The sequence below is a fragment of the Vombatus ursinus genome, unplaced genomic scaffold (genome assembly GCF_900497805.2).
Source record: "Vombatus ursinus unplaced genomic scaffold, bare-nosed wombat genome assembly UNPS02006874.1, whole genome shotgun sequence".
Classification (NCBI taxonomy): domain Eukaryota; kingdom Metazoa; phylum Chordata; class Mammalia; order Diprotodontia; family Vombatidae; genus Vombatus; species Vombatus ursinus.
Window position 1 is genome coordinate 5,243,900 of NW_020946652.1, and position 26,261 is coordinate 5,270,160.

At 51.1% G+C, this 26,261-nt stretch overlaps 1 protein-coding gene across 1 annotated transcript in view; it reads right to left on the reverse strand.

The window, feature by feature from the left end:
• MB21D2 (Mab-21 domain containing 2) overlaps window positions 1-24,856 on the reverse strand; it is a 104,271-nt gene extending 79,415 nt beyond the window's left edge. Inside the window, exon 1 of the mRNA XM_027848703.1 lies at window positions 24,562-24,856. Within this exon, the coding sequence (XP_027704504.1) occupies window positions 24,562-24,790 (229 nt within the window). The 5' untranslated portion in view covers window positions 24,791-24,856. The remainder of the gene's footprint in view (window positions 1-24,561) is intronic.
• Between the last annotated feature and the right edge of the window lie 1,405 nt (window positions 24,857-26,261).

Sequence of the window (26,261 nt, forward strand, 5' to 3'; positions counted from 1 at the left end):
TGACAGTGAAGCCTCCTACTTCTACTGTCTCTATTACAATACGAACTCCTTGAAGCCATTGAGAAGATCATAGTCATAGTCATAGTACATGACACAGTGTATAGTGGAGGGATTCCTTTTTCTAGGACAGATCTGACCCTATGGGCAAGAGGCCCCTTCCAGTTCTGAAATTCTGTGATTCTATAGAACACAGACTCATCCCTATGATCACAGAGGGCATGTCATTCACCAATATTCTCTGAGTGATGATGCCGGGATCCATCTTTTCCAAACAATAAAAACTTCAGGTAACTCCAAAGGGTCAGAGGGAGACACCCGCTAGTATTCGCACCGCTGTGGCCCACCATAGCACCCTGAGCATGCAAGAGTTAGCTCAAGAGACCTTGTCCAGGAAAAGCATGATCAGGAAGGAGGTGGGCCAGTCATGCAACAGGGGCTTGGGATCACCAACGGATGCCCCAAGGGCTGGGGCTGCGCCTGGGCCGTGGAAGGGCGAGATCTGAAAGCAGGCCTCATGAACACAGATTCCTAGAAGACGAAGACAAGAGCCAGCCAGGATCCGAAGGCAGGGACAGACCATCATCCGCCCCAGGGGATGAAGTGCCCACCTTGCTGAGACCACAGATCCAGGCAAGTACTTTTGCTAAGCCATGGATGGCAGTATTAAACCATAAATCCACAGGTGCCGGGGTCAGCACAGGTGTTTAACACATTGTCTGTTCAATGGATGAATGGACCAAGGGCTCTTTGATGGTGGTTGAAACTTTCTCTCCTGAAATATGGAGGATTCCGTGGGTTCCATTTTTCCAATACTTCAGTAAATGCCCTGAAATAACATAAAGACAAAGAAATAGCATGCTCTTGGGTGGTATGAAGCCCAGCTGATGAGCTTGTAGGAGTCTGAGTCACCTGATTCCTGGGCTAAGCAGGCTTGACCTGTAAGCCATGGGAATGGTTAGTGAGGCAAAGCTTGGGTTTGCACCAGGCCTTCCCACTGCCAAGGCTCCTCCCTCCTGGCCACACTGCTCGCTGAGTCATCCCTAGCAGTCAGTCTCACTCATGGATGCGTGTTACTTCCCCAATGACATGGTGTATGCTGCATCTTTCTCCCGATATCCCCAGCTCCCCCAGCCCGACCCAGTCTAGTGTGTGATGTCTGTGTAATGCAGTTCAACTCGAATGCAAAGCAGGGACCAACCCAAGAGGGGAGGCCATCTAACCCGGCATCCTTCCCTCAAGTCGCCAACAAATCAAGGGGCTCTCCCCAATATCTCATCACAAATCTTTGAGCTACACACTGGGGCCTGTCGGCATTCATTTGGCTCTTGGAGAAGCACCATGGGGACAACCTCAGGCCTCACACGTGCCTTCCAGTGCAACCAGGTGGCAGCTTCATTCTGGGAGGGTGTGATGTGCCACTCCAGGCTCATTGCGTGCTAATAGCACTTAAGGAAAGTCTAATACAATTGCTTCTTTGGCAAGGAGAGGAAGGGGAGGAAGAGACTGATGAAGAAATCTAGGACAGGATCAAGGCAAGGCCCAGATACACCAGGGCTCTCTGTCTGAAGGGAGCAAAGCCATCAGGCCATGAGCACTATCTGACAGTGCTGATAGGCCAGCACCATCAGGAAGGAAGGAAGGAAGGAAGGAAGGAAGGAAGGAAGGAGCGAGGGAACACAGGAGGGAAGGAGGGAATAAGGAAAGGAAAGGAGAAAAAGAAAGGAGGGAGGGAGGGAGGAAGAGAAGGAGGGAAGGAAGGGAGGAAGGGAAGGAGGAAGGAAGAGAAGGAAGGAAGGAGGGAGGGAACACAGGAGGGAAGGAGGGAAGAAGGAAAGGAAAGGAGAAAAAGAAAGGAGGGAGGGAGGAAGAGAAGGAAGAGAAGGAGGGAAGGAAGGAAGAGAGGGAGGGAAGGAGGAAGGAAGAGAAGGAAGGGAAGGAGGAAGGAAGAGAAGGAAGAGGAGGGAAGGAAGGAAGACAGGGAGAGAAGGAGGGAGGAAGAGAAGGAAGGGAAAGAGGGGAGGAAGGAAGAGAGGGAGGGAAGGAGGAAGGAAGAGAAGGAAGAGGAGGGAAGGAAGGAAGAGAGGGAGGGAGGGAGGAAGTGAAGAAGGAAAGAAGGAGGAAAGGAAGGAGGGAACAAAGGAGGGAAGGAAGGGAGGAAGGGAGGGGGTAAACCTCTGAAACAAGCTCATAGTAGACCAAATAAAACAGGCAGGGGGACGCGGAGTAAGGTCACCACAGCAGCACTGCTCATCTCCAGATGAGGCCAAGGATCACTCAGAGGCACATGAAATTGGAGCTCAGTGTGACAGGGTTCTCCTCAAAGGATCAATGTAAAATGGAAAGCATATGGAAAAGGGCAAACCACTTAAAAGGGGGCAAAAGGAAAAGACCTCTGGTATCAAAGGCTCTCGAGGGAATGGGAAGTAACCAGCAAACCAATCAATTAACTCAAGCATTTATTAAGCTCCTGCTGGGTGTCAGGCACTGTGCCAGTGTTGGGAATGCAAGCACAGAGGATCCCTGTTCTAGAGCGCTTACACTCTACGAGGGCAGAGGTGTGGAGAACGGGTAGAAAAGTCCTAAGCACGTCTCTACTAGATTGAAAATAAATACAAAGTAGCCAAATGCAAGGAAAGGGAAGGGTAGTGAGAGGGAGGAGGAGGGGGGAAATGGCAGTGACAAATTACAATCAAAATGATGCCCCCTCTCAACCTCCAAGATAAGAGCTCAGTTCAAAGGTACACTAAATTAAAAAACAAAACATTTCTTTTTTCCAAAAGAGAAGCGCAAACCTCTTCATCAGATTTGTACAAAGTATTTTAGGGGCCTCCTTCGAAAAGAAGCGAAGGATCTCAAAGCTGTCTGTATCTCCATCTCTATATATTTCAAAAGGATGTCTCTATGGGATATCTGTGTTAAAAAGTCAGCTTAAATACACCAAGGATGCAGAGGACTGGAGGAGGAGCAGGAACAGGAGGAGGGGGAGGAAGAAGAGGAGGAGAAGGAGGGGGAGGGGGAGTCAGAGGAGGAGGAGGAAGAGGAGGGGGGGTGGGGAGCAGGAGCAGGAGGCTCCTCCAGGCGCCAAGCAAGAGGGACACCTGACTGGGGGGCAGCTGTCCACATCCTCGCATCAACAAAAACACCACGGGATCCTGGGTGAGGCCAGCAGAGAGCTGGGCAGATTTATAAAAACACAAGAACAAAGATTGTCTAAGATGACTGAGGCAAGAAGGTGGTAGAGCTGGCTTTGGGACTCAGCTTCACGAGACGAGCCCGTCAGACGGCGTGGGTCCCAGCCTGGGCCGACGACACCCCAGCAAAGGACGAGAAATGCACAACGGAAAAGAAGTGCCAGTCCTGGGGTTCTGCAGACTTCATTGGTACTTGAGTAAATTCATAGATTCCAGCAAATCCTTCGGCAGGTTGAGTGGCCTCCTGGTGGTGAACCTCTGGGAAACACATAGGACAGACACGGGCTGCAATCTGTGGCACTGAGAGGAATGCCGACTTGGACCACCACCAGAGTATTACAGGAGAGGCTGAAGATCATGAGTCAGAGGCAGGACTAGAACCCAGGACCTTTGTTTTATGGCCCTGTGCTCTCCACTGCACCGCACTGTTCCCCAGTCTTACTAAGGAAATGCTTGGGAACAGGCCTGGAAATCTTTGCTCCGAGAGCTTTGTGAACTGTTGGAAAATTTCGGTAGTGAGCTTCTTAACACAGCCAACATAGGGAGGCCATGCAAACATCACAGCAATCAGAAGCGAGAAGGCAGGCCCATAATTATCCTAATGTTTCTAATAAGCCTAGACGGTGGCCACTGAATTCCGTGCATGCGTGCAGGGAGAGAGAGGGGGCTACGAAGAGGTAGGATTCGATACTTCGGAACCTTTGAATTGGTATTCCTCTGAATAACTAACGGCAAATGAAGGGCATTTTTGAAAGATTCAGATAAATTTCCCATTTGGAGGCCTAGCACGTTTGCATATAGTTGCTTGGCAGCCAACTCCAGGGTGAACGTGGCAAGTTCCTGGGGGTGGGGGGTGGGGAACGGTACTAGACTGGACTAGATTCACCTTTGTGAGTGAGCAGCAACTTGAGGCAACAGCACCCGGCCCCCAAAACCTCCCCAATGAGGCCAAGCACCCTAAGAAAGGACACTTGGCCATGGCGAGCCGGCAAGCAGAGACTGGCCCTATCTGCCTGGCCACCCGGCTGGCCGCATCCCAAGAGGTGACCAGCAAAGCCGCCCCCACCGTCACCTGGGAAGAGGCCTTCTTTTCCATGGAAGGCCAAGGACGAAGCTGCCAAAGAAAGCAGTTGTTAGCACAGATGTGATTGTAAATAACACCGATGAGACAGCAGACCTCCCTCAGCAGAGCCAGGGATGGTGGGGCTATAGCCCTGGCTCTCACGCGTGGCAGCTGACGGCAGCTCCTCGAGAGGAAAACGTCACTGGATCAATTCACCTCTGGAGGAGGCGGTTCTTCCGCCAGGATGTCTCCAGCCAGGGAGGACACCTCTTGCCCATAACCCAAACCCTCCCAGATGCCGGGGCTGAGACGGGCGCTTGCCGTAGGGACCCCTTCAAACTGTGGAGACGAGGCTCTAAGACCTCGGTTCAGGCCATTTGGCTGAGTCAGCATTTTCTCCCCCACTAGCCAGAAGCAGAGGGGTGAGGCAGCCAGAAGTAATTACAGCAGACCTTTAGATGGTGCTTTAGGGTTCACAAAGGAGTCCGAGTGTTAACGTGTTACAAAGTCAAGTTCAGACAGGAGCAAGTTTTCAGTCTGGTCGGAAGGAAGACTGTGAAATAAGGGTGTGAGGGTATTGGCGGGGTCGGGAGGGTCTCCCCTGCCCAGATGAGGACTTTGTGCGTTAGACACCTTGAAAGTGTCCAGTCAGGTGGCGTGCTCAGACTTTTGCCTGAGGAAGGGTGTTTGAAGTAGAAGACGGATTAGAGAGAGTGAGATGAGAGGCAGGAAAGCCACTGGGGCCTGGGAGCAGGAAGGAGGCACGTGCCTTCTGTTCCCCTTTGCCCTCCATGCTGACACACGCCTGACACATAGCAGGTGCTTAATAAATGCTCGTTGACTCTTGACTGACTGCTGAAAGGCTTGGACTTTGATACCCTGCCCGGTTCAGCTCTTTTCTTCCCCCTTGCACAGGTGTTGCTCAACCTCACAGCACTCAAGGGACTTCCTGGGGGAATGGATCTCAGGCTTAAGACGCCTGCTCTGGGCTCAACCATTGCATCCAGGATGCTCTGGCGATCTGCTCCTGAATCCCTAAACCTGAGTGAATGAAGCAGCTGCTCTGGCCTAGAAAGCCATGCTGACAGACCACAGGCCGTTAGAGAAATCCACTCCCATCCATTCTTTCGTACTAAGTCTTTTCTCCACTGATGCTAAAAATAGTCACCATTACATCCCATTAAAGTTTTTTTAGCAACCCGTCCCACTTCTGAAATATCTGGCCCTTGTGCAGGTGGGAGTGTCTTCAGGACGTGGGAAACATGGAGCCCTGGGTTTTGCTGCCTTTGAGCAGCCCTCAGCGGGGCGGGTGGGGGGGGGGGGGTACCTAGATCTCCTAAGGGCAGAGTCTCCAGGGACCTTCACTCACTCCAAGAACCAATGGGAATTTCAGTTGCTCAATGGCGGTCCTCCTTCCATAAGACTTGAGCCCAGCCCACCCAGAACTGCTCATCCCATGGGACTCTCATCCCTATCCTCTCTGAAATCCTGCATCGAGGACCCACTCCAGGCAGCGGAGGCTTGCCTCTGGCTCTTCAAACAGTTCCTGGGCCTCCAGGTAGCCTTCACAATGCTCCTCCATCATCTCACACTTTTGGGATATGACCCACCCGTCTTTGCTGATGCTACAGCTTCTGGGTGATATCACCGCTACTTCCATTACACCTTTTAGCCTACTCCAATCACACATGATGGGCCCTTTAAGTCACCCCAAATTTGGATTCCTAGTGATCAGTGATCACAACAGTAGCAGCTAGGTAGTGCAGCGGGCTACAAGTTAGGAGGCCCTGAGTTCAAATTCTACCTCAGACAGCTGCCTGACCCTGGACAAGTCCCATCTCTGTGCCTCAGTTTCCTCATCTGTAAAATAAGATAATAATCACAACTAACTGCCAGCATTGCTGTGAGAATCAAATGAGGTATTTGTAAAGCATTTTGCAAAGTTTCAAACACTACGAATGCTAGTCATTACTAGCATTATTAACATAGATTTTGCAAAGAAATAGAAGCCGTCCAATATACCACAGCAAGTGGCTAAAATGTAACTTCCCTCACATATTTACAAAAATGTGACCAGGTGGCCAGAGCTACACCACGGAAGCTCAGTCTCATCAGCTCCCATTTATGTAGAGCAGTCCCCCTCCCAAGCAGCTCAGCCTTCTCTGGCACCGAGGGGCTCACGGAGCTGTCCGGAGCACAGATGATGTGACTTCTTCAGAGTAACACAGCCAGCATATTTCAGAGGTGGGAATTTGAACTCCACTTCCAAAGCTAACTTCTCTATCCTGTACGCTATACTGCTTCTCTTCCTAAACTAACAAGAACCAAAACTTGTACTGAAAACATCCACCCCAGAATAGCTTTAAAATGTTAACCAACCAGCCAATCTGGAACCAGAGCACCATTACAGACAAAACTGTCACCTACAACTGTGAGGACATAGCAGCAGCCACCCCACAAAAAATCAAGAATATTTTTTTTTGCTTTTTGGCGAGGCAATGGGGTTAAGTGACTTGCCCAGGATCACACAGCTAGTGTCAAGTGTCTGAGGCTGGATTTGAAGAATGATATTTTTAACAGATGTTGCCATGTTAAGGACTCATACCCACCAAACTACCTGTCACTGAAAGCTGTTAGCACATAGAGATCTAATGCAAGCAATGAAAACCAGGTGTGACGAGAAGTAGTCAGCATCTGTCACCCTTCTCCTGGAGCAGTGGGCCAGAGGAGACTGCTGGGGGTCTGCACAAGATGATCCTGCATCTGAAAATCTGCATTCAATTCCCAAAAGATTAAAAAAAAAAAAAAAACCAGAAAAGAGAAAAGAAAAATCCTCTATCATTTTACCTACCTGAACAAGAATTACACTAACAAAAACAACAATAAAAATAACAGCTAACATTTATACAGCACTTACTGCATGCCAGGCACTGTGCTAAGTGCTTTACAAATATTATCTCATTGGATTCTCACAACAACCCTGCCAGGAAGGTGCTACCACGATCCCCATTTCACAGATGTGAAACCTGAGGCAAACAGAAGTTAAGTGACTTGCCCAGGGTTACCCATCTAGTAAGTGTCTGAGGTCATATTTGAATTCAGGTTTTCCTGAGCCCTCCACCCACCACACCACCCAGCAGCCTGAGAATTCCCTAAACATTCAACAAAAGAACATTTGTAGGACAGCAGCTTGCCCTGGGACGGATGTATCTGAGCATTGCCCATGGCCAAGAGAAGTAGGAAAGTGGAGACTGTTCCCCAGCTGAGGCCAGGGCAGCTTCTTGGAGGAGGTGCCATTTGACTTTCGACTTTTATTGATACCTGTTATTTTTACAACACCTTTACCTCCGAGCACATCTCATCCTCTGGGATCCTTCCCTCATAATGAAGATTTTAAAAAGAAAGGAAGTGGAATGAAGCACCCCACTAACTAAACCGGTAACCAAGTCTGACAATATATGTATGCCCTGTTCCTCACCTGCAGTCGTCCACCTCCACTGACAGGGAAGGAAGGGCCTTTGCTCTTCCCATTGACGTGGTGGCCATCAGCAGAGAGACAGAATGGTGCCCTGGCTCTGCTCACTTCCCTCAGCCCTGAGTTAGATTAGGCTCCGGTATTCTTCTGAGTTCTCCATATTCATCATTTCACAGTGAATTAGTCCTACAGATTTGCTGCGGCACCAAAAACCAGAGTCTGGGAAACCCCACCCGTCCTTAAGAGGCAGAACTACATGTCCCTGGCCCCAGATCTCCCTCCCGCAGCAAGAATCAGCTTGGGCATTAGTGTGCCCATGACTAGGGCCAAGGAGATGTCCACAGCCCTTGGGAAGAGGCAAAAATAAACTGATGGGTGGAATTCTTACTGCGCCACTTATGGCCTGGGTGACCTAGAGAAAGTCTCCTCAACTGGAAACTGAGGGGGCCAGACCATGTGACTCCCAAGCCCCCTTCAGCTCTATATCTGTGGGCCTTTGGTGTCTTTTAATGCCCCAGAGCTCAGCTGAAGCCTTGCTCAGAAGTTCGTGGGAGCTGAATCTGTTGAACTGAGGTGAAGATGCTGCCTCCTCAGGTCACCCTCTATCACTGATGTCTATTGACCCTTGTTGGCTCCACACCCTGGACCTGCTGGCAGATGCCTGCCACCCCTTCATCAGTCAGGTGCTGCCCCCCCCCCCCGGGTGAGGCCAGACGGAGGAGACCCAAGGGAAGGGGACACTCTCCCCAAGACTCTTGTAAAATTCTAGCATAGGTAGGTTTTAGTCCCCATAAAAAAGAGGTTTCATGTTTACAACAGTACAATGTGCCATGGTGGCAAGAGCCCTAGACTTGGTAGGTACATCCCAGGTCTGAAGCCAAGATTGTTTGTGAGATGGGAAACATCAAGTCACTTAAGTAAGCCTCAGTTTCCTCACCTGTAAAATGGAAATTGAACTCAAATGCCTGTATCATAGCATTACTGTGGGGAAAAAAAAAAAACATGTAAGTGTGATACGGGGAGGAGCTATTCATCACCACCATTTATTTCTCTAAATCACTTTGACTTGGTTGGCACGGCCTCAGAGGGCAGAAGTTACAACGAGCCAATTGAGGCTTGAAGTTAGGAGGAACCCCCTAAGAAGTGGAACTGTCCGCATGGGAGGGGCCACCTCCGGAGGGAGGAGAGGTCACCCTCAAGAGGGGTCTTCCAGCCAAGCCTGGAGGGCCACTTGTTGGAGACACTGTGGAGAGGACTTGTGTTTGGGTCCACGTAGGACTCCGTCACCCTGAGGTCCCTGCCAGCTCCGGGATGCAGAACATAGTTGGCTTTTCTTGCTCATTTACTGGTCCTGAATTAGAAGCAGCTTCTTGGAATGAGGTTGACTGCATAAAAGGTGAGGGACTGAGCGGTGGGGTTTGCCCAGACCTTTATCTGGAAGGGACCTTAGGCATCATCTGGTCTGATCCCCTCCCTTTACAGATGAGGTGACTGAGTACTAGGGAGCATAAGAGGTATCCTCAGGATCACCCAGATTGGACTGTATGAAAGGGTGGGAAGACATAAGCCCAGGTCTTCCCGCTGCTTCCCACCACGCTGCATGGCCTCTCACTGAGAACACTGCTCAGGCTCACCTTCCAGGCAGCAGCCATTGCACCACGCCCAGAAGAGCCAGCTCCTGACAAAGCACCCTCCCTGTGTCTCAATTCAATGCTCTAACCCTAAAATGAACCCAACGGTCAGAGAGGAGAGAAAAAGCATCAATGAGATCAAAGGCGTAAATTATGCAGCATCAGAGGTCCAATTGACTTAGGCACTCCCAAATACGACCAATTAGTGAGAGGCAACCTTCTTAAATCTGAAACTCCAAGCCTCTTAGTAATGGGACGCTCCTTCCAACAAACACAACACAAGAAAAATATCAGAATATGGCTTCCTGGAAAGCCAGCCTCCCAAAGGGCAGGGGCTAGGGCAAGGCCCTGGACACCACGGTGGGCAGCAGGAGATGTTCAAGAGTCAAAGAGGAACCTCAGGCCACTCCCCATCTACCCCGACCGTGCAACATGAAGGTCAAAACTTAACACAGGAGGCTGGGATTCCCATAGAACGTCAGCATGAGAAGGGCAGCTCAAAGGTCATCCAAGCTGACTCAGACCTCAACAGGAAACGTTCTTCTCTACCAGAACCCCAAGGACAAGTAGGAATCCACTCTCTGCCTAAAACCTCCCAGTGGCAGGACATCCTCCTTCCTGAGGCAGCCCTTCCAGTTGTTTGGAAATGTTTCCTTAGGTTTAGCCAACATGTGCCTTTCTCTGACTGCCCCCGCCTCATTAACCCTAGTTCCATTTTCTGGGGCCACTCCCCTGGCAGTGCCAAGACCCCTTGGCTTAGTTCATGGATGAAAGTCTTGGAAGCTATAAAACAGTGAATGTGGGAAAGGCTATTGTGTGTGTGTGTGTGTGTGTGTGTGTGTGTGTGTGTGTGTGTGTGTGTGTGTATGGGGGTGTGTGGAGACTGCAAAATAAACAGGAAGAACTGTGTGCAAACAGGCAGGAAACATCCTCTGCCTAAAAGATATTTATTCAGCATCGTTAATCTAAAAGCAATTAGGAGACCTTCAAACGCAGCAGCCAAGGTAGAAATGTTCCTTCCTTGGAATCCTGCTCCCAGGGAGTCCTTCCCCCTCCCCATCAGAAGCAGCCCAGGGCTCCCCCCAGGAGACTCAGATAAAACACTAATAAGAAACCCCGTTTAGGGCACACTTTGAAGAGCTTCATCATGAATATCGCCGCTCTTCTAGGCTCGCCACAGCCACCCTGTGAGGCTGGCAGGGAGGAGCAGCCCATTTGGCAGAAGAGGAAACTGAGGGTCAGTGAGATCAAGGACCAGCTCTGGCCAGTCAGTCAGCCTGTGGCTTCTGGCTGCCTGTTCAGGTGATCTTCCCTATTGAAATGCCCACATTTTCAACACCTCTAAGACAAGTAACAACAATGACTATAAAATAGGTCAAGGTCAGCAGAGTCCTTTATGTGCATGCCTCACCACAAGCCTTCTGGAGGTAAGACACACAAGCCTACAAGCCTACCCCCATTTTACAGAAGGGAGGCCCGAGGCTCAGGGAGCTTAGATGGCCTTTCATTGGCTACTCGCCATCTCCCTTCTCAGCTTGGCCTCCTGGCTGCCCTAGTCTCCTCCAAGGTTCAGTTGAAAGCTGTTCCCTTCCTCCTCCTCATGGCCTTTCCTGAGGATCCCTCTCGTCTCTGCTGCAAAGGTCTGGCTCGTACAGAGTGCTTCCCATGCTGTTCCCCACTGGAATGGAGTTCCAAGGGCAGGGACTGATTTTGCCTGTGTATTGCCAGACTTCACTCAGCACAGGCATACAGTAAGCACTTAATAAACATCTTTTGACCTGACACACCTGCATTTACACAAGTGGGCAGCAATATTACCAGCACTAACTGAACCCCAGCCTTCTGACGTTCAGCCTCCCACCCTGCTGACCGAGGCCCGCTGCCCTCTTCGGGACTCAGCTTCCTCCTTGGTATAGGAAGGAAGGCTGAAGAAAACGGTCAGGAAGCTCCCCACCACATCTCATTCTCTGTTTACACTTTACCTACCAGAGGAAACAGAGGTCAGATCATTTCCAGCAAGTTATCCATGCATCATCCCATCCTGATACACAGCCTCTACCCAACAGAGCGGCAGCATTTTACCCAATGAGGTTCATCGGGCATGTGGAAGGTTCTGAGACATCACTCGGTCCATTCCTCTTAATCTGACATATGAGGAAACTGAGGCCTGGACAGGTGAAGTGACAGATGACTACAGAGGTAGCACCCACAGTCACCAAGCTAACTGGTAACGGGATCAGCCTCCACCTCAGATCTCCTGATTCCTCATCGAGGGTTCAGCCTCCGAAGCCAGTCCAGTAGAGTGCCCTTGGGGGGTCGGGGGAGGGGGTGCCTTTTCCCCACCATATTAAGCTATGACCCTCTCAAAGGTGCCCTCTGGCCTTCAGTGGGTGCCCAGAGGTAAGCTTGAGTTGTCTAGACATTGGCCTGCTCTAGTCATCTGACTCTCTTACATTCTGATGCAGTTCCTCAAGGCAAAAGATAACTGTGCCAGAAGCTCTCCCTAAAAAAAAAAACCCAGCAATTTGAAAGGCACTGAATTACTACTCCTCTTTATGATCCCCCAAAGAGACTTCTGTTCGTCACCTCATTGTCAGACACCTCCTCTCCCACCTCCACACCTTTGCACTCACTGTTCCTGGTTCCTGAGTTGTACTTCCCCTCACCTCCATCTCTTAGAATCTCTAATTTATTGAAACATCAGTTCAAACTTAACCTACTGCATAAGGCCACCGCCCTGTCCCTTGCCACCGCTGGAGGTCAATGCCTCCCTCACTAAATTACTCTGACTTTCCTTTGAACGAATGCCATATGTATGTATGTACGTATGTGCACACCTCCATCGAGTGCTGAGCCTGCACCCTGGTCTTTTTCAGCAAAACGGCTCAGCACACAAGGATGTGGATGCTCTGAAATGATGAAGTGATCCCCTTACTGACCCTTGAGAGGGAAGGATTGCTGACTCAGTAAATCTTGAACAGAGAGAGATGCTCCCTCGTTCCCATCTCTTCTCTTCCCATCTGCAGATCACGTCGGGGCTGTCTGAGGCTCACCATGAGGGATGGGGAAGGTCTGCCCTTCCCCCTCCCTACCTGGGAGTGTGTGGAGGCTCCCACGTGGCAGCTCGAGAAGGGGGCTTACCTAGCGAGCCTGTGCCTGAGCCTCTGGCTGCCTCTGATACTGTGTTCCTTTGTCTGACTGCAGCTGACCAAACAGCAATCATCAGGCGGACATGAGCAGCCTTGAAGGTAATACAAGAGGTCTAGAAGTCCTGGCTTCACTGGTCAGAGAGGACTGGTGATGGGGCTAGTCTGTGTACTGGACAGGCCAGCCACCAACAAGAGAATGAGCCCAAGCCTAGCCGGCTGCTGAAAGCCACAGACCGGGAGACAACTGTCTGGAGAGTCAGATGCCAGGTAAACGATCTATATAAATCCTGCCAAATGCTTTACAGTTTGATAAATTTAATTCTCAAGTTCCTAGGAGAATATGATAGTAGTTATTCCAGCCTCCTCTTTTAAGTCTCTGTTAATACATGCTTTTGAGAGTCTTTTGGGTTAAGCATTTCCTTTGTAGAAATTAAATAGCTGTCCCATACCAGTTTCACAGCATACACTGAGTATACTTCTACTCTCCCTGTTCTAGGAGACCCTAAACACACACACACACACACACACACACACACACACACACTCTCTCTCAGCTTTAAGTAATCTTCCCAGGGCACTAAGTGAGGAGAATATAAACAAAAGAAGCCTAACCCTCCTCATGGGAAGCCAGCCCCCACCTCCCAGAACCTATACCAGCCCACTCGTACTGCCTGCAGAGCAAAGGGAGCCCTCAATGGAGAGGGAAGGAGTCGAGCATGCCAGTGCCTTGGGCCCACCACTGCCAGCAGCAGTTTTAATTATGAGGCCTATGTGTGTGAACGTTTTTGTCCCCCAAGAGAACGTAAGATCCTTGAGGGCAGGGTTGTTCTGTTTTGTCTTTGCATCTGGCAGTGTCTAATATATTTCAGGTGCTTAATAAATGTTCAAAAGGACTGTGGCGGACTCAGCAACTATTTCCGTCTTCCTAACTCAGAGACAACGGAGGAAGCCTCCAAAGCTGAGCTCCAGGGGCCCAGCTGAAAGAACAATCTGTTGAATTTTCCTTGTTAAGGACAAAAGGAAGAACAGAAGCATCTGCTGTGATGAGCATCTGTGCCTGCTAATAAGGGGCCTGCGAAGCCGGGCAGAAATAGGCTTGCTGGTGCAGTGTGTCAGGCGGCGCCATGTAGAAAAGCAGGCCTTGTCCCATCACGCCTCCTGCCTGGCCCTCCGGGGATCTTCTCAGTCACCATACATCCTCTTCCCTCCTGCACATCCAGGGCCAGGCTTGCCAGCTGATTCCCCAATATTTGACATCCCTGACACCCAAGAGGCGCCCTGTGTATACCTCAGAGCCACCCTCATTACAGACGTGAAACCGAGTACGGAATTTCATCCCAGCTTTTGACTATTTCTCTCCTGGAAGTCAGTGAGCACCTCCATGAGGAAAGGAAAACTGTTAACCCCCGGGATTCCCGAGTTGTATGTAGCCTATTTCCCCTGGCATCCACCAAAGTTTCCTCAGATGCCCCAGAACTGACTCCAGGGATTCCCGGGTTTTCACAATATGCCAATGAAGCTTCCAGACCAGAGGTGGGGAGCTTGCGGCCTCGAGGCCACAGGTGGCCCTCTAGGTCCTCAAGTGCTACCCTTCAACTGCATCCGAACTTCCCAGCACAGAGTCGGAGGCATTTTAGGGGTAGCCTTAATTCTGCTAGGCCTCAGATGGCAGAAACAGGAATGAGCAGAAGCTGCATAAAGGTAAATTCTGGCTGGACGTAAGCGACGTTAGTGGGAGCTGGCTGAGATTTTTATGGACGAGAAGGACAGGGCAAACTCCGGTCAGGCCTGCTGGTGTTAGGACAAACCCTTCCCAGGGAACCTTATCTCAACCTGAGAATTTAACTGCCCCAGTTAAGCCTTAAAATCTTTGTTTATTCTCCTTTGTTCCTGGCTAGGTTTAGCTTTCCCAGGTGATGGGGCTTGGAAGTCAGGTGTGGCTTAAAGGAACATTCCTGCCACTGGTGAAATGGTGAAGGGAGCCACAGGGCAGGCCCCCTTTGAGCTTTTGTAGTGGGAGCTGACTGCGCTCTCTCTAGAGGTCTGGCCAAATCTTCGAGCCGTGACAATGGATGACCCAAGCTTCCTCCTGCCAGCGTCTGGGTGGCCATCCCTGTATTTACAAACGGAGTCACACGATCATAGACTTTGGGGCAGAAGGCACCTACAGGTGAATTCAGGCACTTGGCCAAAATCACCGAGTGGAAAAGGTAGGATTCAAACCCAGGCCCTCTGACCCCAGATTTAGTGATACTTCCATGGCGCAAGCCCAGACCCAGCTTCTATGGAGTGTACAGTTCTTGTGGATGTCATTCTCTCCCTGAACCCTCTCCCTCATTTGGGCACTTATCCAGACCCTCTTCAGTCCTGGCGCTCAGCATCTCACTGGCCATCTACAGGACGTGTCGACATCACTGTCTTTGTATCTGGCCATAAGCTTTTTGCAGGCCAGGCCCAGGTCCTCTGTGCCTTCCACCTGACCAGTCCTGGGCCTTGCTGACATGCTTCATGAATGAACAGGGCAGGAAGAGAAAGGGGGAGCCTCCACTCACTAGGCTCGATCGGGAAAACCAACCACAAAAACCACAAGGCCCAAGTCACAAACAGGAATCCAACCAGCCAGTAAAGGAACGGCTGATGCATCCCTGTGCTGTTTAGACCCAAGGTGAAGTCGCGTAGCAGCATCATCTTCCTACTCTGCACGTGAGGCATTTGTGAAAAGGCTCGTGAGAGAAAGAAAGAAAACCACCTTGCCTGTCTCCTGGTTACCACCCGTAGGATGGCAGCATAATTATGAACTGCCCTTAGAAGTATCACTGAGCTCGGCAAGCCCTGTCGGAATCTCTTAGAATCCTTTGGAACCATGACCACCGATGGGAGGAACCAGTCTGGCAAGGCCCCGACAATTCAGACAGTGAATGTGTGGCCCTGGGCCCCGGGGACTTGGCCTGCCAAGGAAGCCGCCAGCTTGGTCACTTGGCACCCAGGTGCTGAAGAGACAGGTCCAGCAGGCGAGTTCTACTGACTCTGCCAGGGCCAGAGGGGCTACAAGCACCTTCCAGGGCCTACTCCGGCCCCCTCCCGTCCCCGCAGGCCAACTCAACAAACATTTATCAAATTTCTTATTTTCAATCAATTAGCAAGCACCCACCTCCCACCTACTGAATTCTAGGCACTGGCGATAAGGAGGCATAAGTGAAGCCTTACCTGCCTCGGGCATGTGATATGGCCCCCCTGCACACCCCCAGAAAACCTAAGCTGAGTAAGAGCAGAAACTCACATTTTAGCCTTCACACTCCCAGAACTGAGCAGAGAGTTTGCTCTCAGACGGCGAACACGCACACAGACCCCGAGGACCGGCAAAGCCCTTTGTGAGTAACACGCAACTTGACGCCCAAAGTAGCCGTGAGGATGAGCTACCATTGTACCCATTTCACAGAGAAGGAAGTCACACCTGAAAAGACGGAGAGATTTACCAAGGATCACACCCATAGAGTAGGTATCTAAGACAGGATTCAAACTCAGGTACTCCTGAGGCCACTTCACGGCCAATAGTCTATGTGGAACCTTGGAAGTGGCCTGGTCTGAACTCCACATTTTACAGATAAGGAAACTGAGGCACAGAGAGATAAATGACTTGCCCAAGGCCACCATGCATACAAAAAGCTAGTGATCCTGGTTTCAAACCCAGCTTCTCTGAATCTTCTAAATCCAGGGTTCTGGTAGTAGTAGTGGTAGTAATGGTTGTTAACGCTGTAGTCAGTGGTGGGACTACTAGCAGTAGTAGCAGTAAGTAGTTACTAGTACTACTAGTAGTTAGTAATCGTTAGCAATAGTAACAGCAAACATGTATGCAGTGCTTTTAAGGTTTGCAAAGTGATGTGAGTGATTTTCACAACAACCCTGTAACACAGGTTTTATTATTACCCGTGTTTTACAGAAGAAATGGCGGCGGCCAAAGTGAGATAACTTGGCCGGCAGCAGTGCAGGCAGTGAACAGAGAGCATGGGTCCGGGGGTCAGGAAGACCTCGGTTCAAATCCAGCCTCAGACCCTACTTCCCAGGGTGGTTATGAGAACAACATGAGAGCGTATGGGTAGAGCACTTAGCACGTGTCTGGCACATGGTAAGCATTTAATAAGCGTTTAATTTAATAATAAGAATAATAACTTATTGCCTTCCCTCTCTTGCTGAAAAGGAGACTGTGATTTGTTGACTAGTTCTATTTGCTACAAGATAGGATTTCTACTGAGGGTGGGAGGGGAAGAGAGACTTTAAGTGATAGATGCCCCCTCCCCAAAAAAGAGCATTAATAAAATAAACAAAACCAGAAGGAAAAAAGTTCTGACAGGGACATAAGCAGGGCATTTTTTACTTTTCTTAAATTTAATCTACACTTTTAAAAATTGTATGTAACCAAAGTTCATTTAAAAAAAAAAGAATTCTTCATTCTGGAAAATTCAAAAACATTTCTGAAAATTCTTTAAGTGTTTACTAAACATACATTTGGAAAGAGTTTGGGGAGGCAGTTGAATGCAATCCAAACAACAAAAAAAAAAAAAATAATCCTTATTATAAGCAACACACTGAGGCTACAAAGTCCACAATAAGATGTCCTTGCCGGCCATGAGCTTACAGAGGTAGGAAGCGTGTGGCATGTGAGTAACTGTCAGCCAATCATAAGAAGGAAAAGAAGCAGGGGAGACTCCCCAGAAGGGAGGCACTGGAGGCCAGCCTTGAAGGAAGACAAGGACTCTGGCCAGTGGGGAGGAGGGGGTCCATCCCAGGCTGGGAGAAAGCCTGGAATTCCAGATGAAGGAGCTGAAATTTCTTCTCACCCCTAAACAGGAGGGATTTGTCCTCTGCTCGGAGCGTCCCTAGCTTTTCCGCCTGACCCTTCTGAGGTTTTGTAGTTCACTACCTCTCAGACCTCTGGGAACCTGCTGCCCAGGGCAGCATCACTCCATCCTGTGCTAAGTGCTGGGAATACAAGGAGAGCCCAAAGGGCCAGGACACATGGTCTGCATCCCAGGCAGCCTGCCATCTCCAGCATGGAGGGAGCATGTTCTCTGAATGCCCCTGAATCCAGGCCCAGGGGGAGGCAGCAGCTTTTGCATTGGACAGGAGAAAAGAGGACCCAAAAAGAATCTCAGGAGGAAGAAGAAGAAGGGAGGAAGGGAGGGAAGGAGGGAGGAAAGGAGAGAAGGAAGACAGGGAGGGAGGAAGGAAGGAGGGAAGGAAGGCAGGAAAGGAGAGAAGGAAGGAAGGAAGGAAGGCAGGAAAGGAGAGAAGGAAGGAAGGAAGGAAGGAAGGAAGGAAGGAAGGAAGGAAGGAAGGAAGGAAGGAAGGAAGGAAGGAAGGAAGGAAGAAAAAAGGATGAAAGGGAGGGAGGAGAGAATGAAGAGAGGAAGAGAGGAAGGAAGGAAGGTAGAGAAAGGAGAGAGGGAGGGAGGGAGGGAAGAAGGAAGGGAGGGAGGGAGGGAAAGACAGAAGGTCAGAAGGAAGAGAGGAAGACCACGACAGCAAAAACAGGTGGAGGAATGTCAGGGGTCGCAGAAGCCCAGTTCAGAGCAACAGAAAGAGCCAAAGATGGATGTGACATCAAGGTTCATGGAGGGCCTGGAACAAGGGTTTACCCAATAGGAGAACAAGGCCCTGATCACAAAGGGCAAAGTGGGCGGGCTCTCCAATTCTTGCTGTGCATTATCTCTGATAGCAGAGCATGTAAAAAGAAAGCCTGGGAGTGTCCCCTCAGTTAATACATGATAGAAGGCAATCCTCAGGTTAGGGAATGGAGCTCATGACTGGCCAAAGGGTCACAAGGCTGTGCAGTACAGCTCCATGCACTTTTGATGATCCATAGGAACAGGCACAAGAGAACCACGCAGAGACTCAAATCCACACCAAGCGATGCCATTAACAGAACCATAGTCCATTGCCGAGTACTAAAGGCCAGCCACTGCCAACCAAGCCCAAGAGGGAAAGTAGAAGACTCCATGAGGCATCAGCGATGAGGGGTACCACCTGATCTTCTCCCAATTGGACAGACCAGAGCTTCCGCCTCAAGCAAACAAAGGGATGCTTCATTGACTCAAGAAGTGTTTACTGATGGCTCTAGGGATCATTTCTGCCCGGGCATGTCCCAGGCTGCCAAGTTACTTAGCTTCAGCCCTCACCCTACCCCAGGCAGGGAGAGAAGTTTCTGATGGTATCCAAAGGCTTCTGCCAGAGTAGGTGAGACTTTGGGTAAGATAATATCCAGCTCTGGGCCTCAGGCTTCTCATTTGTAAAATAAAGGGGGTGGCCAAGATCTCCAAGGAGTGCTGCCATCCTATGATTTGTGGTTTGAGGTGTAAAGAAGGCTCTTGGGAGCCCCAGACTCTAAGCCACTGGGAGGGAACAGTGATTAGACTGGCCTGAAGAGAGCCCTACCTCCTACCCACACAGAGCTGGAACACTGGCCAGAAAGGTGGGATCTCAGTCTCTCTGAGACCCAGCCCATCTCCATCCTGGATCCAGTTCATAAGCTCTCAGAGCCAGAAGGTCCATCAAAGATCATCTATTTTATAGAAGGGGAAAGTGATGTTTGAGCGATTATCCAAGGCCCTAGAAGAATCTTCCCCCCAGGCCTGGACACTTTTCAGCTCTCTCCCATCACAATTAAGGCAACATGATTTAATCAAGCATTCAGGAGCCTGATAGTGGCTACCCTTATGAACTGACCCAATTAGCACCTGCTAGGCTTCTTTCTGGTGCCAATGTGTAAAGAGACAATGTCAAAGTAATTTCACCATTCTGTCTATCCAGTTCCTAATTCTGCACTATGGAACTCCTTGCCACTTGCCACTGGTACCACCGGGGTACCAGTCTGGGTGCAGTGGGGGGAGGGGTTACAGACGCAGATATTTGTTGTCAATGACAACAAAGTATAACACAATCGAAGACCAAATGGACAGAAGCAAGAAAAGGATGTGGATTTCAGTCTTAATCCAGGATGTCCCAGAGTTGGAGGTAGCCCTCGTCCTACTGTCCCTGTGAAATGGGGATGTGTGCCCCAGCCTACTTACCAAGGAGGGACAAAGACAAAAGAGCTGGCGAAGACATTCGGCGAGTACCAAATATTAAAACATTAATGAACTCTGACAATTTCCTTGAATTTTGACAAACTGCATTTATTATGCTCTTCACAATCTCTCCCGCATGCTGAGCTCTCAAATATTAACAAGGTAATAACAATAATCATTCTCATAAAGCACCAAGATGGTGAAGAAATGAAGGGAGTTCACCTGGGGGAGCCAAACTAGTATATCCCTCCAATGGTCTCCAAACCACTCAGGTAGAAGGAGGGCAGCAGCCCTCGGCGTTCTCTTTCCCCTAGACAACGAGCCTCTTAATGAGCATCTCAGCCTCCAGACTCCTCTTTCCAATTTAACTTTCAAATCAAACAACCAAATACACAGATTATTCCCCACTCCCACAGCCCTGACTGGCTCATCTTATTTCTATTCAACATAAATCTTTATTTACTTTATTCATTTACTGTATCCCTTATTTATTGTACTTATCTGTTAATCTCACATAGTATCTCTGCAGCATGTAATCTCTCTGAGGACAGAACTGGGCCTTTGTAATTTGTCCTTGCATTCTCCATATATAGCCCTTGACTGAAACCCAGCAGGTGCCTAATAAATGCTTACTGATTGATCCAATCAGAAGGTCTCTGGGTCCTCCACATGAGCCTCTCCAATGAACAAAAAAGATCACAAAATGAGAGATTTCAGCTGGGGGGGGTGGGGCTCTCGAGAGCATGGACACACATGCCATGTTTGAGGCTAAGTGACTTGCCTGAGGTCAGATCTGGAGCCAAATTTGACCAGGATCCAAAACTGGGATTTCTTTTTTTGTTTTGTTTTGGGTTTTTTTGGTTGGTTTGTTTTGGGGTTTTGGTTTTTCCCACCACATGCAGCCACTTCTGATATTTATGTAAAGCCCTAAGTTTTGCAAAGTACTTTGGAGACATAATCTCATTCCAACCCCATGGCAGCTCTATCAAGTAGTATTCTCCCCATCTGACAGATAAGCAAACAGTCTCAGAGAGGGTCAGGATCTTTCTCACAGGCACACAGCTAGCTAGTAAGTCCCAGAGGCTGATCAGATGAGATAATGTCATATAGAGGAAAGTTACACAGGTCATCAGTCAAGGCAGCACAAGGGAGCTATCCACTGGCTGAGGATATTTCACATCATTCTGATGGTGTGATGCTGTGACTCTCAGGAGCACTCCATCTCTCAGCTGCAGGCATTTTCTCTGGAAGACCCCTCCACACGCTCTCTCTCCTCATCTCTGCCTCCTGGTTTGCCTTTCAATCCCAACTAAAACCCCATCTTCTATGGGAAGCCTTTCCCAACCTCTCTTAATTCTAGTGTCTTCTCTATTAATTCTTTCCCATTTATCCTGTGTATAGCTTGTTTATACAACTGTGTTTGCTGGTTCTCCCTCCCCATTAGAGCTCCACAGGGGCAGGGACTTTCGTTTGCCTTTCTCTGATTCCCAGCGTTTAGCACAGTTCCTGGCATGCAGTAGGCACTTCACAAATGTTTATTGCCTCTCTGATTGTAGAAGTTGTGGGGAGTAGAGAGAGATAGATTTTCCTCAGTCACTGGTCTGAAAAGCCACTAAAAGTGGTCTGATCAGAACACCATGGTGATTAAAGACCCCTACTCTCCAGGAAGCCTTTAGCTACTTCAGGTAAAGCTGCCTAAGAAGCTGGGGAAGGGAGGAAGATCCAGAAAATACCCAAGTATCCAGGACCCAGACTCAAGCCCACCAGAACAGTGTGACAGGTGGCAACAGAATTCAGATATGCAAACACGGAAAGCACTTTGAAATAATGAGAGCTAATATTTCCTCTTACGAGGCAGCTCTCACCCTCAGCCCAGTGATGGACCCTTGGCCCGAAGCCAGTTTTATCCACGTTAGAGGAAAAGTACTGACTCTGGAGTCAGAGAACCTGGGTTCAAATCCAACATCTTACACTATCTATGTGGCATTGGGCAGAGCAGTTAATCTCTCCAGAGCTTCAGTCCCCTCTACTGAAAAAGAGAGGGCTAGACTAGTGGCCTCTGAGGTCTGTGACAGCTCTATCAGATCTGTGACTCAGTGACCTCTTGAGCTCCAGCCGCAGCCATTCCTTCCATACGTTGCGGTGTCCTGCACACAAGGATTAGGCATTGAATAGCATTTATTAAGCACCTGCTGTGTGCCACTGAGCTAGCCAGTCCTGCCCCTGAGAAGCCCATAGTTTCATGGGGAAGAAGAGGGAGCATTTGAGGCCCAGTACAGGCCTTCCTGACCTGTGTGGCGGCCTCAGCTGGAGAAGTTCCCTATTGACATTTTGGGGGGGGGGGGGGGGGAATCAAGGACATAGAGACAGAAAATTTTTCTTGTTCAAACGACTCTTATTCTTATTCAAAGCTCGAAGGCATCCCCAACACTTCCCTCCTTTAGGGAAGTGGCCGCCCTTCAGAGCGGGGAAGGGAATGTCCATCAGTGTCCATCTGAAGAAACCAGCCTCGGCACCCTCACTTCCCAACCCACTCCCCTCCCCTCCCAATGTTTCTAGTCTGTCCTGGCTGAGCAGTGACCTCTCCAATCATGATAGGCAGAAAACAGCAGCTAACCATGAATGAAAGCTAATACTGCTGCTTGAGTCACCCCTTAATCGAATATGCAGCCCCTACCACAGCAGCAAGGGACAAGTTTCCTGAAAAACAAAGGCTCTCTGGAGCTTTCTGGGAAGCTACAAGAACGTGTCCTCATGAGTGAAGGAGGGAACGAATGCAGGAATCCCTGGTGTTTTCATGTAGCTGATTTCTGGACCACCTCCAGCGAGCATGATGCCCCCTCCCCTGAATCCTCACAAGCTGTGGCTGAGAGGCCAGAGCTCCCCAGGCTGCATGGACAGCCAGCTCTCTGGGATGGAGCGGCTGCTACTAGCCAGGAGCTAAGGGTCACACCCTTGCACACACCTGGAAAGCACAGGCTGGAGACACTAAGGACTCAGGTGAATGTTGCAATGCCTCTGGTGGGGCAACAGGCGTGAGAGAGGAAGAGATGAGGAATCAAAACTATGTAAACAACCTATACTGAGCCATGCGCACCCATGGGCTCCCACCTTCCAGACAGAGAAATAATCTACAGGTGTCCTGGGACCAGACAAATCCTCCCAAGGTTTTCACTCCTCTGAGAGTTTATGTGTGTGTTTAAGACAACTGGGTCTTCAAAATACTCTAGAAGATAAAAGAACAACAGCATCTATTTCCCAAACACAGCTGGGGCCAGTTCATAACATGCAAGGTCCTGGTAAGAGCTAGGGAGCTAGAAGCCACCTGGGGTGTCATCACCCCCTCTCATTTTACAGAGGAGGAAACAGGCCCAGAGAGCTGATTGGATTTGCCCAAGGTCGAACAGGTAAAGCAGGGCAGAGTCCAGATTCAAACACAGGGTTCAGATTCCACACCCAGGGCAGGGCTTGACACCCAGAAAGCTTAATCAGTGCTTGTTCATTTCCACTACAGCTCTCTGTCTAAAGAAATAAAGGCAGAAGGAGGTAGCTGTGTGCCAGAGATCCCGTCATCCAAATTATTAAAGCTGCAGATGTGTAATTATCCCTGTATATGTAATTCCTATTGTGCTGTTTAGATTGTACTGTCTTTCTGGTCTGGAGCCGTAGTCAGGAGGAAAAAGAGTTAACTGATAGGAATATGAATGAATGAATGAATGAATGAATCTCAGAGCCGGGGCAGTTCAGCATCTAGGAGAGGTTGAGGGCTACTGCTGCTGGAAGTGGTAGATCTGGGGGCCAGGTAAGCCGCCAGCCCTTCAGAGCGCTCTGCTCTGAGGTTCATCAGGACAACCCACCGCAGAGGGTTCACGTCAGGGAAGCCCTACAGCCCAGTTATGCCCATCCCTCCCATCTCTGCCTGACCCACTCACCCTGCCCGTTGCTGCAGAATGCCAGCACCCTGCACTCAGTAAACACTTCACACCCCCACCCAGATCTGTGCCAGGGTTAGACCCAGGAACACCCTCTTCCACCCCCGACAAGCCACAATTTTCATGGCTAAGAGGCTGGGCTGGAGGACCGGAGTCCCTGGGTCCAGTCTCACATGTCTCGCTCCCTTGCCCCGGCCAGGGTCCAAGCTTAGAGGACATACTTCAGGGCTGAGTCACCTTCTCATCTTTAGCTGCTAACTTTCAGGCCAGCAGACACCCGGAGATCACAGAAAAGACGGGCCTCTGTTCCTCAAAGCCCCGGACGGTCCACTCAGGGCTCTTGCTTACATCTACTCACACAAATCAACCGTACTTGCAACATTGGTCCCAGAGGCCCGCTAACAGATGCCTTTCTCGCACCAGCGCCCCAGGACTCCATGAGCAACTGGTCGCTACGCAGCGCCCCAAGCCCCTTTCCTCACAGCCACCACCCTCCAGGCCGGCATAGCCCCGAGCCCGGGCCCGCCTAACGGCGGTTCCAACCCAACGCAGTCGGCTCGAAGCCCAGCCCGACTCAGCCGGGTCGAGCCCAGCCCCGTCTGACACCCTAGAGCCTTCTTTGCCGAAGGGTGGGTTCAAACACCTCACTCGGCCGGGTAGCTGACCCTGGGGAGAGCGGGGTTCACAAAGGGGTGCGGCGGGGGAAGGGATCCAGTGCTCAATGACTGGGGTGGGCAGCCTCCCACTCAGCTGGCGCCACAGGACGGAGGAAGAGACACAGGCTACATTGTAGGCGACTAGTCCGGGAAGGGGAGAGGCGGTCGGGCAGCGGAGACTCGCGCGCACAGGCACGCACACACACACACACACATATACACACACATACACACACACTCTCCCGGGCAGGCACACACACACACATATACACACACATACACACACACGCACACATACACACACTTAGGCAGGCACACATACACACACACGCCCTCCCGGGCACACACGCACGCACACACACGCCCTCCCCGGCACTCGCGCCCCCTCCCGGTTCCGTACCTAGCATGGAGAAGATGAAGTCCTTGGCCGTGTGGATCTCCAGGGCCCTCTGGTCGTCGTACTCTCGCTGCTCGTGCTTGCTGAATTCCTGGATGAGTTTGTTCAGCTCTTCGATGCGCGCCCCCGATCGGAAATCCAGCTCCGGGAAGGCGGGCTTGTGGCCGCCCGAGCCCGAGCCCGAGCCCGAGCCCGAGCCTGTCTTGCTGGCCACGGGAGCCGCCATCTTCATACAAAATGCCCCGGAATCTGCGAGCAAGGAGCTCCACCGCCCCTGGCCCGGCCCGGCCCCGACCCCAGCCCCGGCCTTGGGCCGCTCCCTGGACGTGGCGCGGGCGGGCGGCGGCTCAGCCTCAGCCTCCCTCCCGCGCACTCCGGGCTGCCCGCCGGGGCCCGAGCCGAGCTCCCGACGCGGGCTGAGCTGCGGCGTGCGCGTGTAAGCAAGCGTGCAAGTGGGCGAGGGTCGCCCCGGCCCCGAGCCTGCCCGAGGGGATCGTGCCGCTCCGCGCCTCCCGGAGCCCGCAGCCAGGCGGCGGCGGCGGCGGCAACGGCAGCAGCAGCAGCGGGAGTCCGGGCCCTGGCCTCCGCCGCGGCCCCAGCGTCCTCCCGCCCGCCCGGCTCCTGCGCCGGGAAAGTGCAGTCTGCAGCCGGCGAAATTCACCAGCCGGCGAAATTCACCAGCCGCGAAATTCACCAGCCGCGAAATTCACCAGCCGCGAAATCAACAAGCTGCTGCTCCTGCTGGAGCTGCCGCGGCGGCTGGGGCGAGCCTGGAGCAGCCTCCGCGGCGGCGGCGGCGGCAGCATTTAAAGAGACAGCGCACCCAGCGGCAGGGCAGGGGAGGGAAGGAAACTGAGGAGAGCTCCCCCGCCCTGCCAGCCCGGGACGGCGCTCCCAATCACGGCGACCCCGCCGAGCCGAGCCGCCGGGCGGACCGGGCAGCACTCCCGGAGTCCGGCAGTGAACGGCCAGCGCAGGCCGCCTCTTTCCCTGAGGATGGAGGGCGGGGGTGGGGGACGGCTTCCTCTGACCTAGTCTAGGGGCCGAAGCCGCAGGATGAGCCAGGGACCCCCGAGGGGCAGGAGAAACCCTGAACCTGCTGTCTTCCTCCCCAGACTCCCCCCACCCCAGTCTCCCGGACTTGGGGCTAAGAGAGAAGGACTTAGATGCGCCCCTCCGCCCGTCCGTGGAGGAGGAAAGCTGGAGAGCAGGGGTGCTGCCCCATCCCCAACTGCCTCTGCCTTCTCTAAACAATGGAGCACGTGGGCAGGGCACTGGGCTGGTGGGGAGACTTTGAATATCCCCACCACCTTAGGAAGCAGATGGGCCAGTTTCCACTTTACAGAGGAAGAAACTGAGTCTCAGAGACACAAAGTGTCCCAAGCCCAAACCCAAGCCCACAAAGATAGCGTCTACACTGGGTGCTTGGGAAGGAGGCGCAGATTGGTTTTTGAAGGACAGAATACTGTGTGTACAAACGGGATCCCATCACACACTCGCCTATGACTCGGGGTATGTGATTTGTGTAATTGTATATGATGGGTGGAAGTATGTGCGAGCTGACAGTTCTGCCCAAGAGTTAGACCTTATGTGAGTTACAATGTATTCATACAGGCTTACGGGGTGAAAATGTGTCCTGGGAGGGGATTGATTCTAAGGCAGGCCGACTGATTGACTAGCAAGCCGTTCGCTCAGTCCTGGCC